General features: G+C 39.9%; 2 protein-coding genes across 2 annotated transcripts in view; one reads left to right on the forward strand and one right to left on the reverse strand.

The window, feature by feature from the left end:
- ZSWIM6 (zinc finger SWIM-type containing 6) overlaps window positions 1–22159 on the reverse strand; it is a 223795-nt gene extending 201636 nt beyond the window's left edge. Inside the window, exon 1 of the mRNA XM_043977642.1 lies at window positions 21370–22159. Coding sequence (XP_043833577.1) covers window positions 21370–22114 — 745 coding nt within the window. The 5' untranslated portion in view covers window positions 22115–22159. The remainder of the gene's footprint in view (window positions 1–21369) is intronic.
- A 443-nt stretch (window positions 22160–22602) lies between these two features.
- LOC122735837 (leucine-rich repeat extensin-like protein 6) lies at window positions 22603–24264 on the forward strand. The gene is made up of 2 exons (XM_043977643.1): window positions 22603–22628; window positions 23070–24264. Exons 1-2 carry the CDS (start codon window positions 22623–22625, stop codon window positions 23367–23369), a joined length of 306 nt encoding a protein of 101 aa, XP_043833578.1. The 5' UTR covers window positions 22603–22622; the 3' UTR covers window positions 23370–24264.
- The last annotated feature ends 1273 nt before the right edge of the window (window positions 24265–25537 follow it).

Genomic DNA, 25537 nt, shown 5'->3' on the forward strand with positions numbered 1-25537 from the left:
TAATCCTAAGGCATAGGGCACTGAATTAAAGTGCTTTTCCCACAATGGTTCTAGCAAAATTACAAAGGCATTTACAACAAAACAAAGAATTTTGAAATAGAATTCATTAATTTTTGAAGCAAAAATGTGGCAAATAACTCCAATAATATTTGCTTATGTAAATAAAAAGGAAAACAAGTTATTGTTTGTAAAGCTAAATGACCATGCTTTATTGAATCTGATATTGTTCCTAATTGTAAAACACTTTCTAATAGCAAAAAATTACTATATCCTTTTCACTAATTTAAGCTATGGCTAGATACAGAACAAAAATGACCTGAAAGTAAGGGGGGCGGGGGGGGGGGAGATCTCTTTAAAACAATGAAACAGCAGAACAAGACAGACTCAAATAATTTTCATAGATTTCAGTAAAAAGGGTTCTGCCAAACTTTTGTTTAAAGTGAAGGCTCTTTCTACTGAAAAAAGTTTGAAAATGACAAAGGGAGGGGGCAGCTAGGTGGCACAGTGGATAGAGCACTGGCTCTGGATTCAGGAGGACCTGAGTTCAAATCCAGCCCCAGACACTTGACACTAACTAGCTGTGTGACCCTGGGCAAGTCACTTAACCCCAATTGCCTCACCAAAAAAAATTTTAAAAAGAAAAAGAAAATGACAAAGGAAAAAAACTACTCTTTTTAAAATAGCTTCTGAGGGGACAATCTCACTTGTAAGTTTAAGAAAGAGTCCATTCAAGAGATGGAGAAAGCCTTTAAAGATTATGTGGAAATGTTTTTACTGCTGATTATAAACAAGTCATTTTCCAGAAGAAAAAACCCTATATATTTAAGAGTCACGTTCTTCTTCAAAATGTCCACTCAATCAATTTCAAGGGCAAATTCATGGAATAAGATGGAAATAAGCTAATAAATATTTCACATTGCAATATCAGGGCACCAATAATTCACACAACATCTCTACCACTATTCACACTGGAAACAAATATTTATTAAGCATGTAGTGTATGCAAAACACCATATTATACAAATCACCATTTATTAAGCACATCCTACGTGCCAACAGGCACTATGCTAAGCAATAGTGATACAAATAAAGGTAAAGTACAGTCCCTGCCCTCATCAAGAATTTCATATTTTAATGGAGGATACATGTAAAAATAAATAGGTATTTATAAGAAAAACAGGCTATCTAGAAAGCAACCTTAATGGACAAGACTCTCCAACAGCACTTGGAAAGGCTTCCTACAGAAGGGGGCCTTTGAGTTTAGTCTCAAAGAAAGCCCAGGATTCTAAGAGGTGAAGGAGAGGAGTGAGCACAGGCATGAGGGGCAGTCAGCAAAAGGCCACAGAGCCTGGAGATAGAATGTTGGTTGATCCTGGGGAGCAGCATCCCTGAGCATTTGATGGCAATGAAAGGGCAGAAAGACAGAAAGGTAGGAAGGGGCTTCACTGTGAAGACCTTTAAATGTCACAGAGATAACAGGAAGCCAGTGGAGTAGTTAAGGAGGACAGGTGACACAGACCTGCACTCTAAGAAAAATATCTCTGGCCACTTTGTGGAGGATGAACTGGAGTCAAGAGAGCCACAAGTTGGGAAAACCAATGAACAGAATATTACAACTGTCCAAGATGGAGGTCACAGGGGCCTGAACTATGGTGATGGCCATGTGTGTAAGACATTGTGAATGGAAGAAAGACAAGATTTGGTAACTGATTGTATTTATGGGACTAGTAAGGGTGAAGAGCAGTGTTCAGATGAAACCCAAGGTCATAAACCTGAATGGGCATAAGAATACTAGTAACTTCAAAATAATAAGGAAGGTCTAAAGAGGAATGGGCTTGGAAAAAATAAACTGTGGTTTGAACATAGTGAGTTTAAGGTGCCCATGAAATATTCAATGAAATGTCCAAAAAGTTAATGACAATTTTGCAGCTCAGAAGAGAGACTGAGGTTGGTTACATAGACTTGAATGGAGATGATAATTGAACCCTTAGGAGATAATGAGATCATCAAGTGAAATAGTACAGAGAAGGAGTTCTTAACTTGGAATCTTTTTATTTTAATTACTGTGATTCAATATATTTTGTTTTCTTTATAATCCTATGTATTTTATTCTATGTGTTTAAAACTATTCTGAGAGGGGCAGCTAGATGGCGCAGTGGGGCAGCTAGGTGGCACAGTGGATAAAACACCAGCCCTGGATTCAGGAGTACCTGAGTTCAAATCCGGCCTCAGACACTTAACACTTACTAGCTGTGTGACCCTGGGCAAGTCACTTAACCCCAATTGCCTCACTAAAAAAAAAAAAAAAAACTATTCTGAGAAAGGGTCATTACACTTTGCCAGACGGCCAAAGGGGTCATGACACAAAAAAAAATATTAAGAACCCCAGGAAAAAGGGAATAGAAAAGACAATCCCCAGGATAAAGTCTTAGGTAACATCCTCAGTTAGCTGGCCTGATAAAGATAATGATCCAACAAAGGAAACTAAAAAGGAATCTTCCATAAGGGAGTAAGTAGGAGAATCAAGAGAGAGCAGCATCACAAAAACCTACAAAAGGTAGTATCCTGAAGAAACTAATCAAGAAGGATGGAGAATGGAGAGAGGGCCATTAAATCTGTCAATTAAAGGATCACTTTTCTTCAACATAAATGGTCAATAGATTACAAATGGGCAATTCACTAGAAAAGAAATCCAATTTATAGCCATATGGAAAAATTGCTCCAAATCACTAAGAATTAAAGAAATAAAAATTAAGGCAATTCTTAGATTCTACTTCATACCCATCAGATTAGCAAAGCTGACAAAAAGGGAAAGCAACAAATGCTAGAGGAGGCTGTGGGAAGAGAGGCACAGTGCAGCATTTGGTAGAACTATGAATGGGTACAGCCATTATAGAAAGTAATTATGGAACTATGTCCAAAAAGTCACTAAACTGTGAATACCTTTTACCCCAGTGATACCAGCTGTAGACCAATAGCTCAAAAGAGAATCCACCCCTGCAAAAAAGGAAGACAGAAAAAGGTCCTATATATGCAAAAATATTTATAACAGCCCTTTTTGTAGTAGTAAAGAAATTGAAATTAAGAGGGTGAAGAAATTATACCATATGAATGTAATAGAATACTATTAGAACAATTTATACCATAACATCAATGTTGTAAAAACAAACAATTATCAAAGACTTAAGAATTCTGATCAATGCAATAACCAATTATGATTCCAAAGAACCAATTACAAAGAATGCTGCCTGCATAGTGACAAAGAGGTAGTGGACTAATGGGTTGAATGAGATACACATTTTTGGACTTAACTATTTGGGGAATTTGTTTTGTTTGACTATGCTTATTTGTTTCAAGGGTTTTGTATTTCTTCACCACCACCACCACCACCAAGTGGGAAGATCAGAAGGGAAAAAAATGCTTGATAACTGAGAGAGAAAAAAAGGAAACCTGGGAAAACTTGTGAAATGAACAGAATAACAACTTATATAAAAAACAACACTGTAAAGATAAACTCTGAAAGACCTAATGCTGTTCAATGCAATGACCAGTCACAATTCCAAAGGAAAGATGGTGAAACATTCTACCCATCTCCTAAGCCAGAAAAGTAATGGACTCAGAATGCAGGATAAGATATATAGATAGAGAGATAGATAGAGAGATAGAGATAGATAGAGAGATAGAGATAGAGATAGAGATAGAGATAGAGATAGAGATAGAGATAGAGATAGAGATAGAGATAGAGATAGAGATAGAGATAGAGATAGAGATAGAGATAGAGATAGAGATAGAGATAGAGATAGAGATAGAGATAGAGATATTTGGACATAGCCACTGTGGGATTTTGTTTGGTTTGACTCTGGATTTGTTAGAAGTCTTTTTTTTTGTGAGACAATTGGGGTTAAGTGACTTGCTCAGGGTCACACAGCTAGTAAGTGTTAAGTGTCTGAGGCTGATTTGAACTCAGGTCCTCCTGACTCCAGGGCCAGTACTCTATCCACTGTACCACCTAGCTGCCCCAGAAGAGTCTTTTTTAATGTAAGGGGGAGGTGATGAGAGAAAATAGATTTTAGGTCCTTAAAATTTTATACACACACACACACATCACTGGTAATTTTGGAGAAGTTTCAGTTGAATGAGGAGGTCAGAAATTGAGGCACTAAGAATAGATAGCCTTTTCAAAGAATTTATCTGAGAAAGGAAGGAATGACCTAGGGTGAGAGCTAGCAGGAATGGTAGACTCATGTAAGGTAGAATTCTAAAGGAGAGAGATTCAATGTTGAGTTCTAAAAGGCTGTAAGAAGTGTGAAGGAGAAAACAAACTTCTATAAGTAAGACCAGAAGAAACTGACATCCATAAGGAGATGAATTTTAATAGGGGAAAATTAATTTTTCCAGGTTTCCCTTATTTATTTACTATAATGAAAAATAATCAGACCACCTATTTGCAATGATTCATTATCCTCTATCCTGCATTAAACAGTAAAAAGCAATTAGAAAGATCAAGAGTATATAAAGCATCAAAAATCTCTTCTTTCAAGATCCAATTGAGTACCATTTCCTTCTCAAAGCCTTCTCTGACCCCTAGTTAGGAGTGACAGTTCCCTTTTTATTCAAATCTTTCATCAGTAAATCAGTCAACAAGTGTGTCCTATGTGCCAGACACTATGGTAAGAGGTTGAGATATTTTTAAAAGGCAAAATAAGTCTCTGTTCTCAGGAAACATACAGCTAACAGGGGAGACAACATGTAAATAACTGGGTACGTGTTAGAAACAGTAAAAGAAGACTGTCTGAAAGAGAAGACAGAGGCTTTATTAAAATTGGGGGGCAGGATGGAGAAAGGACCCAGAATGGCTGTCTACAGATAAGATCTAAGTTGGGTTTTAAAAGAAACCAAAGTGAGAGGACGAAGGGACAGAGAAGGGAGAGCAAGTGTTGTATTGAACTATAAAAAGGCCAGTGCAACTGGATTATAGAGCGGGTAGAGGGAAGTAAAGTAAAAGAAGACTAGAGAGGTAGAACAGGGTCACGTTAAAAAGAGTTCTGAATGCCAAATAGACAACCTTATATTTGATCCTAAAGGCAATAGTCACTGGAGCTTATTAAGCAAGGGGGTGACACAACTAATAACATTACAACTTGATTACAGTTATTAGTGTAAATATCTTAACCCCCTTCCCACTCCTTATCCCCAAATAACAGCCTCTTAAGATCAGGGACTATCTCATTTTTATCTTTGTATACCTATCACAGCAGCTATCACAGTGTCTTGTAAAGTGTTTACTGAATCAATCTTGGTGAACATAATAACAATAGTTTAAATTTATATGGTGCTGAATTACAAAGCACTTTATATTTGATCTTCACAACTCTGTGAAATAGACTATTAGCGCCATTTGACAGATGAGTAAAGTGAGGCACAGAAAGTAGCCTATTTGCCCACACTCATACAGCTAGTGTGTGTAAAAAGCAGAGACAGCACCTCATAACTCCAAATTCAGTGCTCTTCTACTAAGCCCCACTGCTTTTCCCCATTAAATGATAATTCCTGAAACCAAAAGAAAGTAATTTGAGATCATTAAAAAGAAATGAGGGGGCAGCTAGGTGGCGAAGTGGATAAAGCACAAGCCTTGGATTCAGGAGGGCCAGAGTTCAGATTCAGCCTCAGATACTTGACACTTACTAGCTGTGTGACCCTAAGCAAGTCACTTAACCCTCATTGCCCTGCCAAAAAAGAAAGAAAGAAAGGCTATTGTTAAACACCAGGTTGTAAGGATATCATATTTAAGAAATGTGATGGAAAGTTAATAAAAAGGTTTAGATAAACATATGAGTTATGAATTCATAACTGGATACTAAAAAGAAAGTCAAATACCTGGAGTATATCCCTAGTATCTGAGTATCAACAGCAGAGGTCAACTCCCAAACTTTTCACAAAAAGCCCCCTTGATATCATTTTCAGTAGCAGATTACAGAGTTTATAGAATACTGGTCCCACCTAAATGCAAAAAAAAAAGCTGAAGTGTATGTATTATTCTTCAGTATACAGGTGATTCCAATTTTTTTAAAGTATTCTTCAAAAAAATTAAAAAAGAAAAAAGAAAAGAAAAGGTATTCTTCAATATCAAATTATAAGAAACCACTGAAAAGAAGATTGATTATTGTTGCTTATTTTCCTAACCAACCATGCCTGGTAGCCATTTAGGAAAAAAACTTTTGAGTGAGTTGGTAATAGCATTTAGAAAGGCAGAACAGGGGCAGCTAGATGGCAGTGGATAGAGCACCGGCCCTGGAGTCAGGAGTACCTGAGTTCAAATCCAGCCTCAGACATTTAACACTAAATAGCTGTGTGACCCTGGGCAAGTCACTTAACCCCAATTGCCTCACTGAAAGAAAAGAAAAAAGAAAGGCAGAACAGATATTTATTAGACTGGGAAGAATAAGTGTAACAGTAAACACAAAGCAGCAGAAAGTGGGAACTACCTACATTAGGACATGTATGTTTTGTATTGGGTTCTTCCTTGCTCTGTTTTTCCCCTACCTCCTATTTCCCAATTCTTATCAAAAAGATCTCATACTAATTACTCCTTTTAATAATCCTGATGTGTTAAAAATGACAGAGATAAGTACCAAACCACTAAGAAACTGAAACTTACCCCCCCAATCACATTTTTAAAAACCACAGCTAGACTTCATAAACTTGACACCATCTCAATTAACAGTAATTAGTATAGTACTCAACACGAAATTTTGTGATGATCTGTTATCACTAGCCCTTTTTACTTAGTCCCACCCCCCACTCCCCAATATATTTGAAATTATAAAAAAATCAGGAAAAAATGTTTAAAGACTAGAAAAAAGGACATGGAACAAATATCTTCAATGAAACAATTTTACTAGATTTTATTAAAATGATACTTGATTAGAATAAAATTGATCATTTGGATACTTGAAACAAACAACAAAAAGAAGTAACAAAGCAAGAAAAGATTTCTTTTCCACTGAGATAATGCTAATTGAAAGCAAAATGTAATACAATCCACTCCTTTGGAATTTCCTGCTGTTTATAAAATAGCTTAGACAAAAATGCCTAATATCTTGCTGCAGTGATTCATGAAAACTTCAAGGAAACTCCTCTAATTCTAGCAGAGTCATTTATAAATGTAACTTATTGCTATATCTAAATAGTACTGGCCAGATTTATCCAGTAATTTAATGGTTTTAATCCAGTCAGGATACTTAAGTTATGTTACTGTCAGCATAACAAGCAAGGGCACTAGACTTGGGAGACCAGACAACAGGTTCTGAGTCCCAGTTGCACAACCTAACAGCTGTGTAACCTGGAGCAAATCACTTCATAAGGCCTCATTTACAAAAAAGAGGTATGTTCCAACCCCCCTCAAAGTTATTCCTTCTATCACTCTATGATGATTTTATTTTCCTGTCAACTTACCTTGCCTTTAGATAGTTGATTTAAAAATAAAAACCCAAATTCTATGATGACACACAGATTATTAACTTTCCGATGAACATTCTAAGTGAACATTTTTTAAAACAGAATTTTCCAGCATTACTTTTTTGTGTAGCTCCCTAAAATAGCACAAAGATTTCTTAAGTTCAAATTTTACAACAATGTCACTACAGTGGAGTCTTACAATATGGCTCAACTTGGAAAAGCATTCCTATGATAGTTCAATTTGGCAAGGTATTCCTATGGTACTCTAACTGGACTTTAAAAGTTCAAAATGTTGGTCCTGGAATGTAGAGAAACAAGGTGCCTCCATGTTAGGTGATCTTCACGTGTTCTAAGGTCCCATAAAACAGAAAGCCAAGAGCTTTCGCTACAGTTAAATAAATGGGAAACACTACAGACATTCCCAGTAAGAACAATGTTTAATACTGAGATCCTGTCATTTCACCATTACTATTTACATAATTTTGGAAATGCTAACCATAGTAACAAGACAAGGAAAATAAATTTAGGCAATAATCATTAGCAAATTAAGCCTTAAAATAAAAAATGAATGAATGAATATAGGAATAAGTGAAATGATGGGCCTAAACCAAAACCAAAAATAAAATATTTCTGTAACACTGTATGCAAACCAACCATTTTACTACTCTGTAATAAAATCATCTTTTAAATTATAAATAATAACTTTAATTAAGGCTAAAACATTTCACTTCTACAATCTAATAGGCTATCATTTTATTTTTACTAAGTCCCCTTAATCTTGAAATTTCTGCTTTCATAGTGAATTCAGCAGAATTCATCTAAACTATGCCTTAAAGACAAGTTGAAAAAGAAAAATCAATTTTGATTCTATTTCTAGTAATTTAAGCCAATTATTGTGTGCTACCCTAAAAAGGGCAGTAGATCAATTTGCTAACTAAATGTTATCCTGCCATCCCATGACCTAAGCATATTATACCAACATGTATTGGTTAAGGGAATAACAATCATCTCTATTGTTTCTTTATTTGTACACTGCATTCTTAACATAACCTCACATATACCTTTTCCCAAATCCTCTTCACAAAAAAATAGATGATCTAGCAACAGTTTTTAATCTGCTCAAGAATGAACCTGGCATATTTTTTTGGCATGAAAAGTGAAATCAATCAATAATAATTTAAAGTTTTTTGTATTCCCATAAGTATTTCAAGAGCCTGAACATACAGTAGCTACCAAATATAAACCCAGAGTACTGTACAGAACAAACCTACAGGTAGACATTAACTAAATATCAACCTGATAAACAACTGCTTCTAAGAAAGAAAAAGCCAGGTTTTTTTTCAATTGTTCAAGGTTGGAGGTCAACAGAGAGTTTAGGGCAAGATAGGTAAATTTAAGAATCATGAGCACAGAGATGCTATTAAATCTGTAAGAGCTGATGAGATTACTGAGTGAAGTAGTATAGAGAGAAAAGAAGACCCAGGGCAGAACCCTGTGAAACACCTACGGTTAGAGGGTGTGACCTGTATGAGAATCCAGCAAAGGTGACTGAGAGGGGCAATAATCTGCTAGGTAAAAGGAGAACCAAGAGAGAGTGATATGTCAAAAATCCAGAGAGAAGAGAGTTTTGAGAAGAGAGCGACTGACAATGTGAGAATTGAACGTGTAAGAGGTCAAGAATAAGAATTGAGAAAAGGCCATTGGATTTGGCAAAAAAGATCAGTGGTAGCTTTGGAAAGAGTTTCAGTGAAATGATGAGTTTGGAAGCTTTATTGTAAGGATTTAAGAATGAGAGGAAAGTGGAGGTACCTATTGTAGACATTATTCTCAAAGAGTTTAGCTACAATGGGGAGAAGAAACAGGATGATAGCAGGGATTGAAGGAGTGAGGATTTTTTTTTTTAATATGGGGCATGTTTAAAGGCAGTAGAGGAGCCAGGAGACAAGGAGAGAATAAAGATACATGATAAAGTAGAGATGATTTTGGGGGGTTGGGGCTAGACATAAGACAGGAGACAAGCGCAACAATGATAAGGAAAGCACACTTTCAGACGGGAGGCCCGTTTTCTTCACTTCCATTCAAAGGCTGAAGATTAGGCACATAGCAGAAAATGGAAGTCAAACCTCCGCAATAGGAAGAGATAGAAGGCCCAAGGTCAAAGAGAAAGTGGCTCCTCTTCCCACCAGAAGTTCTTCACATCTTCAGAAGGAGATCAGGCTGGCAGAAAGAGGTAGAGGTTGCCTTGCCCTGGCAGAGATGGAAGTTGTACAGGTAGCCCCTAACAGCCTTCCCTCAGGGCACATGGACAGCAAAAGATAAAAGGCCCACAGTCGAGGAAGGTCTCCCACCTCTTTGCTTGGGCTGCTAAATTTTTATCTTCACTAATGCTATACTGTGCATATAATAGGGACTTAATAAATTTGTTTAATTAACTAAAAATGTTTCAAAATTGTAGTCCGTAATTTCAGCAAGTGATGATTAAATTGGATAACAGTGTCCTAGGATCTAGGGCTACAGGTACCATCTCAGTAAACTACTTCATTTTAAAAGTGAGAAAACTGTGACTTGCCCAAGATCATCAGATTATGAATCTAGAGTTATTACGAACCTCAGAGGCCAATAGTCCAACACGCTCAGGGTTTTTACAGAAAGATAAAGCATTTATTAATCACTTAATGTGTGTAAGGCACTATATATGAGCAAGAAAGACAATCCCTGCCCTCAAGGAGTATATTCCAAAGAGGGAAGACAACACATAAAGGGAAAGGTGAGAAGAGTACACTAGGGGCTTTGAGGTATGGAACTGGCTAAAAAGGAGTCTAAAGGCTTGATTCCCAGCAAAATAAGGCAAAATCTCACCTACATGAACCAAGAGCTACAGGAGCAGAGTGTGGGGCTGGGCACCTCAGGAGAGGGAGGGGGAAAAGTCAAGACAACATAGTGCAGAGATCACAAGAAGGTGAGGAGTGGCCTGGTTCCAGGTAGGATGAGGTGAAAGTTCATCTATGAGGACTTAGGGTACAGGGAGAGAGTCCAAAATTGCAAGGGGGTGGGTGAGGAGATGAAAATATTTGCAGGAATATAGGCAGCATAGTGATAAGATGACCAAGAAGATGAGAAAAGTTAGATAAAGGGACTTGCCAGAGGTCACACAAGAAAGTGTGAGGGACAGGGTTTGAACTCTGATCCTCTGGCTCCAGAGACAGTGCTCCTTCCACTCTATCGATGTTACTTCCAATGACAACCCTTACATACTACATCTTACTACACCTCCAGACCATCTTACTACAGGCTAGGGTCAAAGTTAGGTCTGAACCTCTAACTCTCTTAACGGAAGGTATCACAGGTAGGATATCATAGATACAGAATTTGAAGGAGTTTAGTTTGAGACCTAAAAAAATTTAGGTTTATGAAATTTGCCAATATCCCTACAATATCTGGCCTCGTGCCACTGTGGCCTCATGCCAGTTTGAGCCAGAGCCAGGCTAAAAATAAATCCTGGAGTAGCAGCTGGAATACACAGATCTTTCTGACCCCAGTTCTGTTTCCCTGAGATTGGAAGAAATACACAAACGGAAGAGGGTTGATATGTATCACCACTGCTAATTTCTCCTCCCTCTGAACACAAGACAGGTGATTAGAGTTTCCCTCTTTTTCTGCCCTTAAATTTGACTCTATTCTCAATCACTAAAATCCTTGGATTGACCATTCTTAGACCTCAGCTCTACTACCAGTCCAAAGTTACAACTAAAATCTTGATGAGATTTAGCAAATGTCACCAAGCTGAAGATATCAGAAAAGAGGTTGCTCATGTGAGTATATATGTGAGAAAGTATGTATATACATATAATGTGTGTGTGTGTGTACTAAACTACATGGAATGTAAAATTAGAAGTGTTTAGGAAGTGGGAAGTTACCATAAATTTCTTAGCTAAGAAAGAAAATAGGCTGAATAAAGTAATGGGCATTCTACCTCAAGCATGCCATGCTAGCTCCCATCTGAATGCCTTCACAAAGGTTGATTTGCACCTAGGAATACCTTCCCTCCCCACCATGCTCTCAGAATCCCTAGTTTCCTTCCAAGCACAAATCAAATGCCACCTCCTACATGAGGTCTGTCCTGGTTACCTCCCCAGCTGCTAGTGCTCTCCCACCCCTCAAAAATTACCTAATATTTATTCAAATCTGGGAACATGTTGCCTCCCCCCACATAAAGTAAATAAAGCTTCTTGAGGGATTCTGTTGTTGAGCTGTTCCAGTCATATCCAACTCTTCATAACCCCATGTGGGGCTTTATTGGAAAAGACAATAGAGTGTTTTGCCATTTCCTTCTCCAGCTCATTTTAAAGATAAGGAAACTGAGGCAAAAAGTATTAAGTGACTTGCCTAGTGTCACACAACTATTATGTGTCTGAGGCTGAATTTGAACTCAGATCTTCCCAATTCCAGGTCCGGCATTCTATCCACTTCACCACCTAACAGCTCATTTCTTAAGGATGGAGACTCATTTTTTACATTATATTCTTGTGTCAGTGGCTGACACCTAGTAGATGCTTCGTAAATGCTTGTTAAATCAGTCCTTATCTGTACTTTAGTGACATGAAAAAGTGAGAATGGTGAAATCTACAATAACATCCAACTTCTTTTTACCAATCACAACCAACTTCTCAGGTAAGAAATTGTTTCTAGTATCAAGGGATCCTACCTAGAATGACCTAAGCTGATGCAAGGGCAGGCAGCTGCATATAAGACATTACATAAACTCATACAACTGTCCATAAGAGTTCAGGTTACTGTCACTCATAATTTTACTAATAAAATCCAGTATGTCCTAAGTGACTGCTTGTATAATTAGCTAAAGGTAGAGGGAACTGAATAAAAGTGTAAAGCTTGCTTCCACAGAATCATTCTAGGTATTATTTTCCATATAATTTTCCCATATTAGAGGTCAGATACCAATTAACAATGAAAAAACGCTTTATGTAAACAGATTGTTAAATAAAGCAAGACAAGAAGGCAAGTCACCTGAATTTTCAATTCATTAATTCATTAAATGAGTTTTTGATTTATCTGATCAACTTTAGTCTACTAGCTAAGGTTTACACTTACTGACAGGTCCTGCTGCATTTTCCCAATTAATGTCAGACTCTCAGCCACTGTACAGATACCACAATTCCTTCCAAGACTGTCAAATTCGCTCACTTGCAATAAGAAGTGTTATAACAGCACTTCAAACATAGTAAGCACTTAATGTTTTTATTCATTCATAATTTTTAAATGATAATTTTTAAAGGCCTAATAACTCAAATTTACAACTTAATTCACTATAACAATACTTTCACAGACACATACCAATATCTAATTCAGGTTGCAAAAAGAACCACTCCTGGTTAAAAAAAAAAAAAAGAGGAAAGCTTCTGTATGAAGACAACAAACCATGGTCAGACTTTACACACATTCTCAACACTATACTCCAAAGTTGAAGGTCCTTCATCAAATGCCAAATAAAATACAAAGAGCAAGCACACAGAGCAATATACTACAAGATTTAGAGATAATAGCCACTAAGCAGAAAGCCATAACAAAAATTATATTCAAGTAGCATTGTAAAGAGGATGAGAGCCCAAATCACACAGCAAAAGAAAGGTAGCGAGATAAGTCAGGTCACTGACAAATAAATCAGTACATTAAAATACATACATAAAATAAATCCAAAATAGAATGAGTCGATAGAAAGTAATAGTTATGGGGACAAAAATCTAAACAAAGTAGCCAAAAGTACAATGAAAACAGGTCCTGAAAAAGCACAAATTACTAGACAACATTCAGTCGACCGACTGCACTCCAAGCAGTCATAATTCTTATTTGATCTATTTCATGATACTATCCAAAAACAAATGTGCATACATACAAATATATATAAATAAGTCATATATATATATACATATATATATACATATATACACATATATATACATATATACACATATATATATATATATATATATATATATATATATATATATATATATATATATATAAATATATATCGCTGTTCAGTCATGTCCAATTCCTTGTGATCCCATTTGGAGTTTTCTTGGCAAAGGTGCTAAAGTAGCTTGCTAGTTCCTTCTCCAGCTCATTTTACAGTTGAGGAAACTGAGGTTTAACTGAGGGTTACGTGACTTGCCCCAAGTGATAAAGCTAATATGTGTCTGAAGCTGGATTTTAACTCATATCTTCCTGATGCTCTATCCACTGAGCCACCTAGCTACCCTAAATATATATCTACATACATGTCTATACATATATAAAAATAATATATACATAATAGTACTAACTATACTAACTACATGTATTACTATGCTATATATAAGTAATATAAACATATTACTCATGTGTGTATAAACATGTATCTAGGTATCATAAATTGCATCTAGATACAGGTTATAAAATACATACATACTTTTAAGTTATAAAATACAAAATTTTTAAAGCCAAATTTAAAACACAATTTGAAAGTTTTGGGCTGAGATAAAAGATTCTGCCAAATATATAAAACCCTGAGGTAAAGCAAAATACAAATAGACTTCAACCACTTTAATGAGTTAGGAATCATTCTTAGGGTTCATTCCAGTAAAGTGTTAATCCTCTGAAGTCAGAGACTGTTTTGATTCTTTTTTTTATCAACCGCAGCTTAAACTTACATTGACCTGAAATAAATTTTAAAATGAGTAAAAATGTAAACTCTATTTCCATAAAATCATTTTGTTATTTTCCTTACAATTTTTACCTACACTAAAGGTATGAAGCCAATTAACCATGAAAAATGTTTTATGGAAGACAGATTGTTAAATAAATCAAGACAAGGAGGCAAGTTACCTAAATTTTCAGCACATTAATTCATTAAATGAGTTTCCAATTTATCTAATCAAATTTGTACAAAATTATTCTTAAAATCATGTGTTTTACACTAGTATTTATAAGCTAGTATTATTATTTAAACAAATAATTTAGTATAAGACTAAAATGTCACCTAGAAGTACTTCATATCTTATAATTTAAATTTTTTATATCCTTCTAACACCTAACCCAATATTATAATTAAGGGTCTAATTATACTAGAATCCTAACATCATCTAATACTTCTGCAAGAATAATGATCATAAACACATCATGTAAGATTTTGATATACTTTCTTTAAAAAGAAATGGAACATATGTACTTTTACAGTGATCATAACAATTTGATCAGATTATCTAGAAACTTAATATGATTTGGTTAAATCACTATCCTTTCCTAATTATTTCTGCAAAATCAAATATCATGAGAGAAAAGGAGAAATTCAGCTATTAAAACAACTAGGTATCACTTAAGAACAATCACAAGAACAAAACTTTTATTAAAAAAGAGATATCCATACAGAAGTCTATTATTAAAATGTGATCTAAAAATAGTTCACTCAGAATCATATTGAATAATAAGGTGTTTACGTTATTATTTGTCAGAATTTAGTTAATCTATACTTTCTTGTTAAAGGAAGCATCTTAAATATAAGGAACTGAAAGACATCCGAAACATTCTTAGCAGAAAATAGGGCTCTCTACAGGCAACTATGATAGCAGTTTTTTAATATCATCGAACCAATTTTTTTTAATCCACTAAATGGATTTCTTCACACTAAACTCAAAATTTTAAATATCATTTTGTAAAATAGGAATAGATACCTGATATCTTCTCTGAGAAAACCACTTGACATTGGCATTCTCAAGGCAAATGTAGATTCTTTAGCATTTAAAATTTATTCCCAAATTTATTCCCTCTATATCTCATTCTGAGATCAATACTGAGATGTTTATGTCAAAAAGATTAAAACTAGGAAAAGTTCTTGTCTAGATTGTTTTTCCAATAGTAATAGAGTAAAGTTAAATCAATTTCCAGTTATCTTTCAAATTTCCATAATAAAAATTTCTAGACATCATACTGATTTTTCATCACCTACTTTCAAAGAAAAAAAAAGTGTAGGCTTCTTGGCTTCTCAAGGGGTCAAACAAAATAAGCAAAATTTGAGGTCAAAACTAGTTCAAGTCCAATACACACCCCCCCCAAAAATCTTTTTTCTCATTCCCTGGTTCTGGTCAGAATTAATTTTCTCACATACTAGAAGTCACTCCTAAGAAATAAGATGTCCAAGACTACTTTTTCCTTCTTAAAAAAGAAAACTAATTATACTGAACGGTCCACTGGGTCGATTTTATAAAACAACATACTTCTACAAGTATGCTAAAATCCAATCTTCACATAACTAAGAGACCAGATCAACCAAGGAGGGGTAAAAAAGAAAAAACTATGCAGTCATTCCTTGGTCTGCTGCTCTACTCACTGAAAATACTCTGTCAATGCCTCTAATCTCATATTCTTAAAATTAAATCCTTTATGTATTTGGGTTATGTTGTTGTTTTAAAAGCTAGAGCCACTGGTTTATTTCTTTCTAAAACAAATACTTGGAGTTAGAATATAGATGTTAACTGAATTATACCTGTCAAGTAAGGAGATAATACCCAGGAAATAAATTTATTAAATTAGGTATAGAAAACCTTGCAGGTTGTCTTAATCAAAACAAATTATTAGAATTCCTACTATGTGCTGGTTTACAGGCTAGCTCTCGAAATTAACTACATTATTCAATAATTTGTTTTTAAAATTCAAGTATTTTGCTGAAAGAAAAATATGTATACACTTTAACAATATATTCACTTTTTCAATGCAAGTATGCTGATTTTTCCAAAAGATAACAAAGTCTAACATCTGCAAAAGGGAAGAAATTCAAAACATAGTGCACTTTTTTTTAACATCAACTAGATGTCAAAAGTCCTGAGGGTAGCCTTTTCTTCCTCATACCAAATGTATGCTATTAATACATACACCAGTACGGCAAGAAATTAAGATTTTGAAAGAGCAGAGATATTTGTTTAACCCAGATCTTTAATTCCACATACTGAAAATTTAACTTTAAAAAACCCTTTTTGACTATAAATATTAACCTAGTCTGATAACCTAGTCTCCAAAGTCTCAGCTTTCCTGATTATGTCCAGAACCATTGCTAATCAAGGCACCCAAAGAATTTTCAAATTTTTCACTTGGAATATATTAATTCCATTCACTCCTTCATTTCATAGAACAGTGCAATGCCCAACAAATCCTTGATGAATTTAAATTTAAGGAGTCGGCCAATACTTGTTTATTAAGTACCTACTATGTGGCAGGCAGGCACCATGTTAAGCCCAGGGAAACAAAAAAAGTAAAAGACAGTCCATCTCTGTCCTCAAGGAGATCTCAATCTAATGAGGGAGACAAGAAGCAAACAAATATAAACAAGCTACATAGAGGACAAATGGAAAATAACTAAAAAAGAAGGGAGGCACTAAAATTAAGAGGAATTGGGAAAACCTTCCTGTAGAATATGGGATTTTAGTTGGGACCTGAAGGAAGACAGGAAGCAGAGATGAAGAGGGAGAGTACTCCAACCATGAGGGACAGCCAGAGAAAATGCTTGGAAGCCAGAAGATAGAGGGATCTTATTCATCGAACAGCAAGAAAGTCAATGTCACTGAATACAAGAGTACACAGTAACTAATATTCTCAATCCAAAAAATATCAATGAAAAATAGAGATTTGATTAATTTTAAGATGTTGTGTTCTTACATATCCACAACACAGCACTTTATTACTGACTGAAAGACAAAGTCTGTGCCTCTTTATGTTATTTTATTATTTATTATAAATTTATATATTGTATATAATATAAATATATCATTTATTATAAATTAAATTTCTTGATATTTTAACTATTAATGATATCTATGGAATACAGGCTTTGAGGTTAATGTTAATAGCAATAAACGGGCTACATTAAGTTCTTTTAGAATCAAATCTTACAGAAGTGTCCTGCCTAAAAGAGAATTACCTTAAATTCCAATGGCTTAGAGGTATTGTTGGTTTTGGTCCATTAACTATTTGGTAATTAAGTACCCAAAGCATATTAAAAGCTAAATGACCTACCTGCCCAGGGTCACACTGCTAGCTAAGAGCCTGGGTTTGTTCTCCACATCTCCCAGACACCTAGTACGACAATCCTCCCACTACCCACTGTCCCTACTTAAAAACTGTCAAGTAAATAACTCCCCTTAAGGATTGATGTTCTTCATTCTCTTCTGGAGGATAAGAGAGGGAGGCCACAAACTCTGGTTTTGCAGCTTAATCTTTTGCTGTGTGTCTGACCTCAGACACAAATTAAAATAGTGTGAATTCTGAATACGATAAATCTATACATTCCAAGGAAGAAGAAGAGCAAGGATTACTCAGATTTTTAAAAAAATTCTATATCAGTTATTTAATGGTAGTCATGATATATCCATGTTAAAATGCCTTCAAAGTGGCATTTAATAAGAATGGTTGGCATTTCTATGGTCAAAGGTAATATAGACTTTAAATACATAAGTTATAACAACTCAAAGAGGTGCTATTTTCCTCCATTCTACAAGGAAATTGAAGCCTAAGGAAGTTATGAGATTTGCCCACTGCCACATAGCTGATAAGATAAAGTAAAATTTGAATACAGGTCTTCCCAACTTGATGCTGTCCAGGAAAATTCTATGAACATTCCTGAAAGTAACTTAAATTTTCTGATCTAGTTCCATTATATGAATATAAAATCCAATTAAAAAATTTTTAATTGAAAAATGGTTTTAATCTACACCTCTTTCAATAAAAGATCGATGCACCTTAATTTGGCTTTGAAATTGAAAGTGAGAACAAGTTCTACAAGAAGAACACTCTGCTTGACAAATATTCCTTATTTATCATACATATGCTTAAACACAAGCCAAACCATAATTTAAATTAAATTCTGTTGTTAACCTGCACTTAGTCCCCCACCCAAAGTCATAACAAGTTTATATTTCATACTGCCAACTGTCAAGACCTGTAAGTAGCCCCAGATCTCCAACTTGACTGGCACAACAAGTAAAACAACTTGAAAGCTAAGGAAACTGGCACAACTCAGAAGGAGAAAAAGAACATTTTCCACAATTTGTACAGTACTTGTTTGGTATGTATTAAGTATTCCAGAGGTGGTGGTCAACACTTGAGCTATATTAAATGCATAACATTTCTTCACATCTACTGTTGCCAGAATCATTCAAAGGCCCCCTCCCCTTTTGAGACTACACAAAAAAGTTACTATGTTCTTTTAAAACTACTCACCAAGGTCTCCTTCCACTGCTGAAAGCAGGCAAAGCCCACGCTGTGTGTCTGTCTCCTACAGAAGATTGCATCTTTTATTTATCGCCCCTTGGCTTTATTTTCACAGTGAATTCCTTGCTTAAATGCAATCAGCCAAGAAACCCTCCCTATGTGCACTCCTGTCATTCCTCATTGCTTGCAAGCAGAGTCAAGCACAGGCAAAAAAAGAAAAGAAAAGAAAAGAGAAAAAAAAGGAACACCCTCAACATTGCCAACCAAGACTTTAAAGAGAGAGAGAGAGAGAGAGAGAGAGAGAGAGAGAGAGAGATAGCAAGCGAGCGAGAGAGCGCTTCTTTACCACCCTTGGGAAACCACAGATGTACTTATGTACTTCAACCTTTTCAAACCCGCAGAAAATAGGTAAAAAGTAAAATCTGAGAGAACATTAACTACATCAAAAGAGGGTAGATAGCCTCCAAAGCCCAAGGCATAAGGTACGAAGCCTTAAAATAAGGCAACATTGGAGGCACCCTGTGGAAAACAAATGGCCAAGCAGAAATTAACATTTGCAAATTACATTAGAATTCAGATTAATTACCTATAGCCTACAGGATTTAAAACAAAACTTAATTTGCTTAGTGTGAGAGAAATTAACTAGAAATAAAAGTAAAAGTTATACACCAAAGAAAAGGTAAAAAACCCTATCTGGATTTCCTTTGATAGCCTTTAGCCCCTACCATTTCATATAATCTATGACAAAAGAGGAAAAAATGTCTCTTATTTAGGAAAGGGGAGGATAGGATTTCAATTATAAAATTGTTTGCTTCAATCCAAGTCTCTCTGTCCACTGAACAGAAACAGAGCTGCATAGTAGGTAGGGAGGAGGGGGTTGGGGGGGTGGAGAAGGGAACAGAGAAAAGCTTTTCTCAAATACAGAGTTTAAAAGGGTCTCCCAGGGACTGTCAGAGAAAGGGGTTGTGTAGCTTTAAATCACAAGCCCTTCTGCCTTTGTCAAATCTCTCCTATTTTACAAGCACTGAAAAGAAATAAAGAGACGCTTTTGTTTGCTTTCTCCTTTTCGGAGGGTGACAGAAAACTGAAAAGGACACAAACATGAAAAAGAGAACAAAGTGTCAGATGCCCCTCCTCATCCTCCCTCAAGAGGAATTGCCCCACCGCTATGGAAGATGCGCAGTGGGCAAATATAGCCAGAGGGGGTTGGACCAAAGAGGAAGAAGGGAAGAAACTGGAGCGTCCAGAGAAATCTGTCCAGGGACAAGGTTGGGCTCAAAGTGGGGAGAAAGAGAAATCCCTGCTCACCACTAGGTCTCCAACGCACACCAATAAATATATAATCTGACCACCCATCTCAAACAAAAACAGAGGAAAAAACACACACCCCCTATAAAACAAACAGCCATCCCAAACAGCCATCTGAAACATATTAAATCTAAAAAGGAATCTTCGGACCTGTTTATTTACGGGACACACACTCTAATTAATTCAGGGGCTTTTAAACTGAAAGAGAAAAGATCTCTACGGAAGAGAGTGAAAGAAAGGACACAAGAGCAAAAGCCTAGAGAGTGTGTGGTGGGGGAGACCATCTCGCCCCCTCCTCACCCCTTTTTTTGCTGCTGGTTCAGGAGAAGAGAGAAAACAGTTAAATCCCAGGGCAACTGGCGGAGCCTCCGCCTTTTCTCTCCGCAGCAGCCCCGGAGCCATCCATCCATCCCCCCCGGCTCACCCGCGGCAGCCCCGGAGAGGACCATCCGCTCAAGAGCATGGAAATGTATTCCCCCTCCCCTCAAATCACTGGGGGGAAGAAGAACGGAGGAGGGAGGGGAGGGGGAACAGGAGGGGAAGAAGAGAAAGAAAGAGAGGACAGCAGCGGCAGCCGCCCCGGGATCAGACTGCTCGCTGCATTGTCTGCTGCAGATTGAACACCCCCCCCAACACACACATACACACACACACACTCTCTCTCTCTCTCTCTCTCTCTCTCTCTCTCTCTCTCTCTCTCACACACACACACACACACACACCACGCACCCCATACCATGAAAGGGGGTTCCGCTGCCCTACAAAAAGCTTCTCTTTGTCCAGATACACCCCACACACACACACCTTTAAAAAAAAAAGCCCTCTTCAGTCTCTTCAAGGAGTAGAGGGAGAGAAAAAAAGAGAGAAAACAACACCCACCCAACCCCTTCAAGTGGGTCTCTTCTTGCTGATTCATTTTCCACTCGTGTTGCCCCGATCTCGGGGAAAACAGAGGGAGAGGGTGGTGTATGTGTGAAGGGAAGAGATCTGGAGTTGGGGTGCGGGGTTTGAGAGAGGGGTGGGAAAGAAAGGGGAAAGAGGAAGTGCAATCTTTTTATTATCGTCTGAATTCATTCGAGGGCACTGGATGTGACGGTGAAGACAAGGCTGGGGTGGGGGGCTGCAAGAGAAGGGGGCTGGGGAAGAAGCAGGCAAACGGAGAGTGCAGGGAGAGGGGGGGAGGGGGGAGGCACGGAAGGCTGATGCTGAGGGCGGGGGGGCAGAGGGCAGAGGAGGGCGACGGGCGGACCGACGGGCTGACGGACCGACGGGCAGGCGGACGGGCTGACGGACGGGCGGGCGGACGGACGGACGGGGAGTGAATGGCATATTTGTCCTGTGACTCACCGACTTGCAGGACGTTATCGACGCAGCCGCTCTCCAGCAGCGCGATGCCCCGGCGGAAAGGCAGCCGGGTCTCGTCGCCGCTGTCCCCGGCCCCTCCGGCCCCCACGGCCGCCCCGGCGGCGGCGGCGGCGGCGGCGGCGGCAGCGGCGGCGGCGGCGGCGGCGGACGAGTTGGACGACGAGGACGAGGAGACGCCGCCGCCGCCGCCGCCGCCTCCGCCGCCGCTCTCGTCTCCACCGCCGCCGCCGGCGCCGCCCCCGGTGTTGAAGGACGAGTACATGCAGATCTCCCGCTCGCTGCGAGGGAAGGACCAGTACACGATCCGGCGCTGCACGGGCTCCGGGATCCGCTCGAAGCGCTCCTCCACCCGCTGGAACGGCCACTTCTCGGCCACCTTCCGCGCCGCGATGTCCAGCAGCGACTCCGGACTCTGGGTCTTCCCGAGCGGTAGCAGCCCCAGCGCTGAGCCTCCCGCACACACAGCCGCACCACCCGTCCGCTGGCCCGGCCGGCAGGCGGAGTTGTAGCCACTGCCCCCACCGCCGCCGCTGCTGCCGCCGCTGCCACTGCTGCCCCCGCCTCCACCGCCTCCGGGCCGGCAGCAGAGCCGTTTCGCTGGAGGAGGCTGCTGTCCGCGCTCCGCCATGACCGCGCAGCTTCTAACCCCACAGCGGAAGTGCCGGGACCCTATAAACGGCACGAGGAAGCGCGACACGCACACGCCGCCGCGACGCCACGCCGCCATCTAGGGCTAGTCGCTCCTTGTAGGGGCAGAGGAGGCGGGGCTTTCCCCGAGAAGAGGAGGGGGCCGGTGAGAGAGGGGCGGGGTGAGTGTAAGGGAACTTAAGGGAGGAGGGCGGGGCTTATGCAAATAACCGGGCCGAAACATAAATAGAACGAGCCATGGACCCCCCAGAGGGGGGCGTCGGCTGCGGTGGCGTCGCCGGCTTGGGCGGCTCGGGTTGGTAGTTGGGGTGGGTTGGTAGAGTGTCAACCTGCTGTGACGTAGGAGGGCGGGGGTTCAGGCGGGGTTCCCGCGGGAAGGGGCGGGACCCGAGGCCGTGGGTGTGTCCGTTCTACCCCACTCCTTCACTCCCCCCCCCCCACCTCCCGCAACCTCGAATGCACAACCTCTTTTTGATGTCAAACAAGTGCAGACGCGCCTCGGGGGCACCGACGGGGGAGGGAAGGGGAGAGGTGGGGAGAGGAAGAAAGGGAAGAGAAGGGGGAGGAAGGAAACAAGGAGAACGGGAATGGAGGTATGGGGGGGGTGTCCGGGAGAAAATAGGGGGCGGAGCCTTTGGATAGGTCCCACCTCCACTGCTAGAGACCGCCCGCCCCGGGAAAAGCCTCTGGGCGGAGGAGGCGCTTTCAAAACAAAGAAATGCGGCGAGGAGCCCCGGGGGGGGGGGGAAGTGGGGCGGGGGGCGGGGGGGGGGGGAAGGCCGTGCTCCAGTTACCCCTCCATACCCAGCAGCTGGGAGCTCCCCCGCCCCCTCCTCCACCCCGGGCAATGAAGCAAGAAGGGAAAGGGGGCGGGAGGCTGTAGGGTCGCCTTTTCTCCTTCGGGCTTCCAGACGGGACCTCGCGCTCTGGAAGGGGGGAGGTGAACTCGGCTGCGCGGGGCCGGCTCCCGGCTCCCGGCTCCCGGCTCCCGGCTCAGTCCCGGGACTTTTGTATCTATCCATTTTCCCGTGCAGCGCTGGAGAGAGAGCCGAGGAAGGAGACTGGCAGGAGCCGGGATTGGCAAACTGGACACGGGTCAAGTGCCCATAAAATCTGCAAAGCTCTTAAAAAGCCAGTCCCACTGCCAGGTCAGCGCGGAGTCGGGTGTCTGGACCGAGGGTGTCGGTTGCACGGTCCCATGCCTGCCAAGAAAGATCTCCGGGTCGCCACCTCCTCCTCCTCCTCCTCCTCCTCCTCCTCCTCTGCCTCCTCTTTCTCAGCACCAACTCTTCCTCGCTTTACCCACCTCGAGCCCCCAGCCCCAAGTCCCTTAAGCTAGGGCTGCTGTGGATAACACTTCCTCCTTATTGGCGCCGCAGGACTGGAGGATTTAACTGCTTTCTGAAGAGTCTGGTAACTTTAAATACCTTCTCTTCTCTACTCGAGGCGGAAAGAGACAGGACAGGGACAGGGACAGTGGAGAAGGGAGAGAGAAGAGAAGACAGAGACAGAGACCGCCTCTGTGGTAGGCTTAGGAAGGAGGAGATACGCTGCGAGAATTTAGAGCTCCTGGGGGGAGATTATAGCTAAAACGTGAGTTTAGAAAACACTTTTGTGTACACGCACGGAGAGACGAGGTTACTGGAATTCCTCTTTGGAAATTGAAGAAGGGTTAGGGACGGCTGAACAGCAGAGTCCCACGGATGCAAGGATTGTCCCAGCCCCCTGGACGTACCTTCCTCCACCCCCACCTCCGAGTGCACTAAACCAACTACCGGAGACTGGCGCGGGTCGGGTGCCTGAGGGCGGGGGGAGGAGGAGCGGTATTGCAAAGGACACACACTGGGAGAGGCTGGAAACTGTCACCGCGCAGCAGCTCCTCCTCTTTTACAGATTCAATACACAAACTCCTCCTAGCTGGGGGAGGGGGAGAGCAGAGCCAGCTCATTATTCTAAAGAAAGGGAGAGTGAAGGAGTTAGGAAGCCGGACTTGCCCCGCGGCGAGAGGAGGAGAAAAGAAGAGGGAGAAATGCGGAGTGAGGATAGAAAGAACTGCGAAGGGAGAGTGAAAGAAGGAAAGAGAATGAAATGGAGTTGTCGAACCCAACCAAGCACACTCTGAGATGGTTTGTCGCACTCCAAAGAACACAGCCAAATCTGGGTCAGAGCCTTGGACTTAATTACCGCGTTTGAGACATCATTACACTTTGACCCACATTCTGATTTACTGTAAATAGTATTACTGATACTGTAGCTATTATTAAAGATAAAGTGTATCTTCTTTGACACTGGATTTTCTAAGGTTATTGGCTGATAAACCACCCACCTACTAAACTGCCTGAATTTAAACAGATAGACCTGCATTCGGTTCTTTATTTTTTTAAAAAACCAGTTGATCTCGAACTCTTTTCTGTACCTGCTTGAATCTAAGATTTGGGTGACCTCCAGCTCCAGGTCTTTTCTTCCTCCCTCTAGCATGCCTTCACAAGCCCCAGGGCTACAGGACCCCAGGGACCCTAATACAGGAAGAATTTCCATGACTTCCATACTTGCTAGGAAAATTATAGTGAGGAGAGGTTTGTAAGGCAATATGTTATTTTTCTGGGCATCTCTTAAGTGCCTGGAAGAAAAGGACAGAAGTCAAGAAGATCTTAATGAGGAAATGAGGCTAGGATGTTTAGAGATTTTTTAAAGTCTATTTTTGTTTTTGTTCTATTTTTAAATCTTCAAACCAGTAAGGATACCGGAAAAAGATGAAGGGGGAAGGGGAGGGGGTGATAACAAATAGACTTGTTTCAGGCTATTAGTCTGACATAAAAAATTCTGTTCTGTCCCTGGAGGTTGGCTACACCCATGAGCTAAAGGAGAAATAAGTGACAGTATGTCATATTTGGCTGATACTTGTCCCAGATGTCATTCTTCTAGGGTGTTTAAAATGTTGTTCTGATTTTCATAGAAATCATAACTAAATTACTTATAATTGCCCTTTCCCAAGCCCCTCCCCCCAGGGACCAAAACAGAGTTCGTCTTTCTCTCTTCATTCTCCTGTGTTTTCCATCAGGCAATGGAGGGAATCAAAGTGCAGAAAATATACAGCTCCTCATAATCACTGACTCACCAACATAACATCATATTACAGAAGTTGGGTGGTGTTTTCAGGACCAGGGAGAATCTCAGCTGTATGTAGCAAGCTATATAAACAGAACTTCCTAAAAGCTAAATTAGGAAAGCACATCTAGGAAGAAATAGGAAGGACCCAAAGTTTTGTTTAAAGAAGGTAAGAGAGTCATAACTAGGTCTGTCTTGGTTCCCACTCTTATTTATTTTTAAAGCAAAGGATTAAAACTGGAAGAAGGAGATAAGTGACTTTTCCTCATCTTTACAACTAGTAACCTAGCTCATAGGATGATTTTAGCATTAAAGTTTAAAGACACCTCAAAGATTACCTGTCTAACCTTCCCCCTTCCTCATAGTTTTCCAAATGAGGAAACAGGCCCAGCAA

The sequence above is a fragment of the Dromiciops gliroides genome, chromosome 1, assembly GCF_019393635.1.
Source record: "Dromiciops gliroides isolate mDroGli1 chromosome 1, mDroGli1.pri, whole genome shotgun sequence".
Classification (NCBI taxonomy): Eukaryota; Metazoa; Chordata; class Mammalia; order Microbiotheria; family Microbiotheriidae; genus Dromiciops; species Dromiciops gliroides.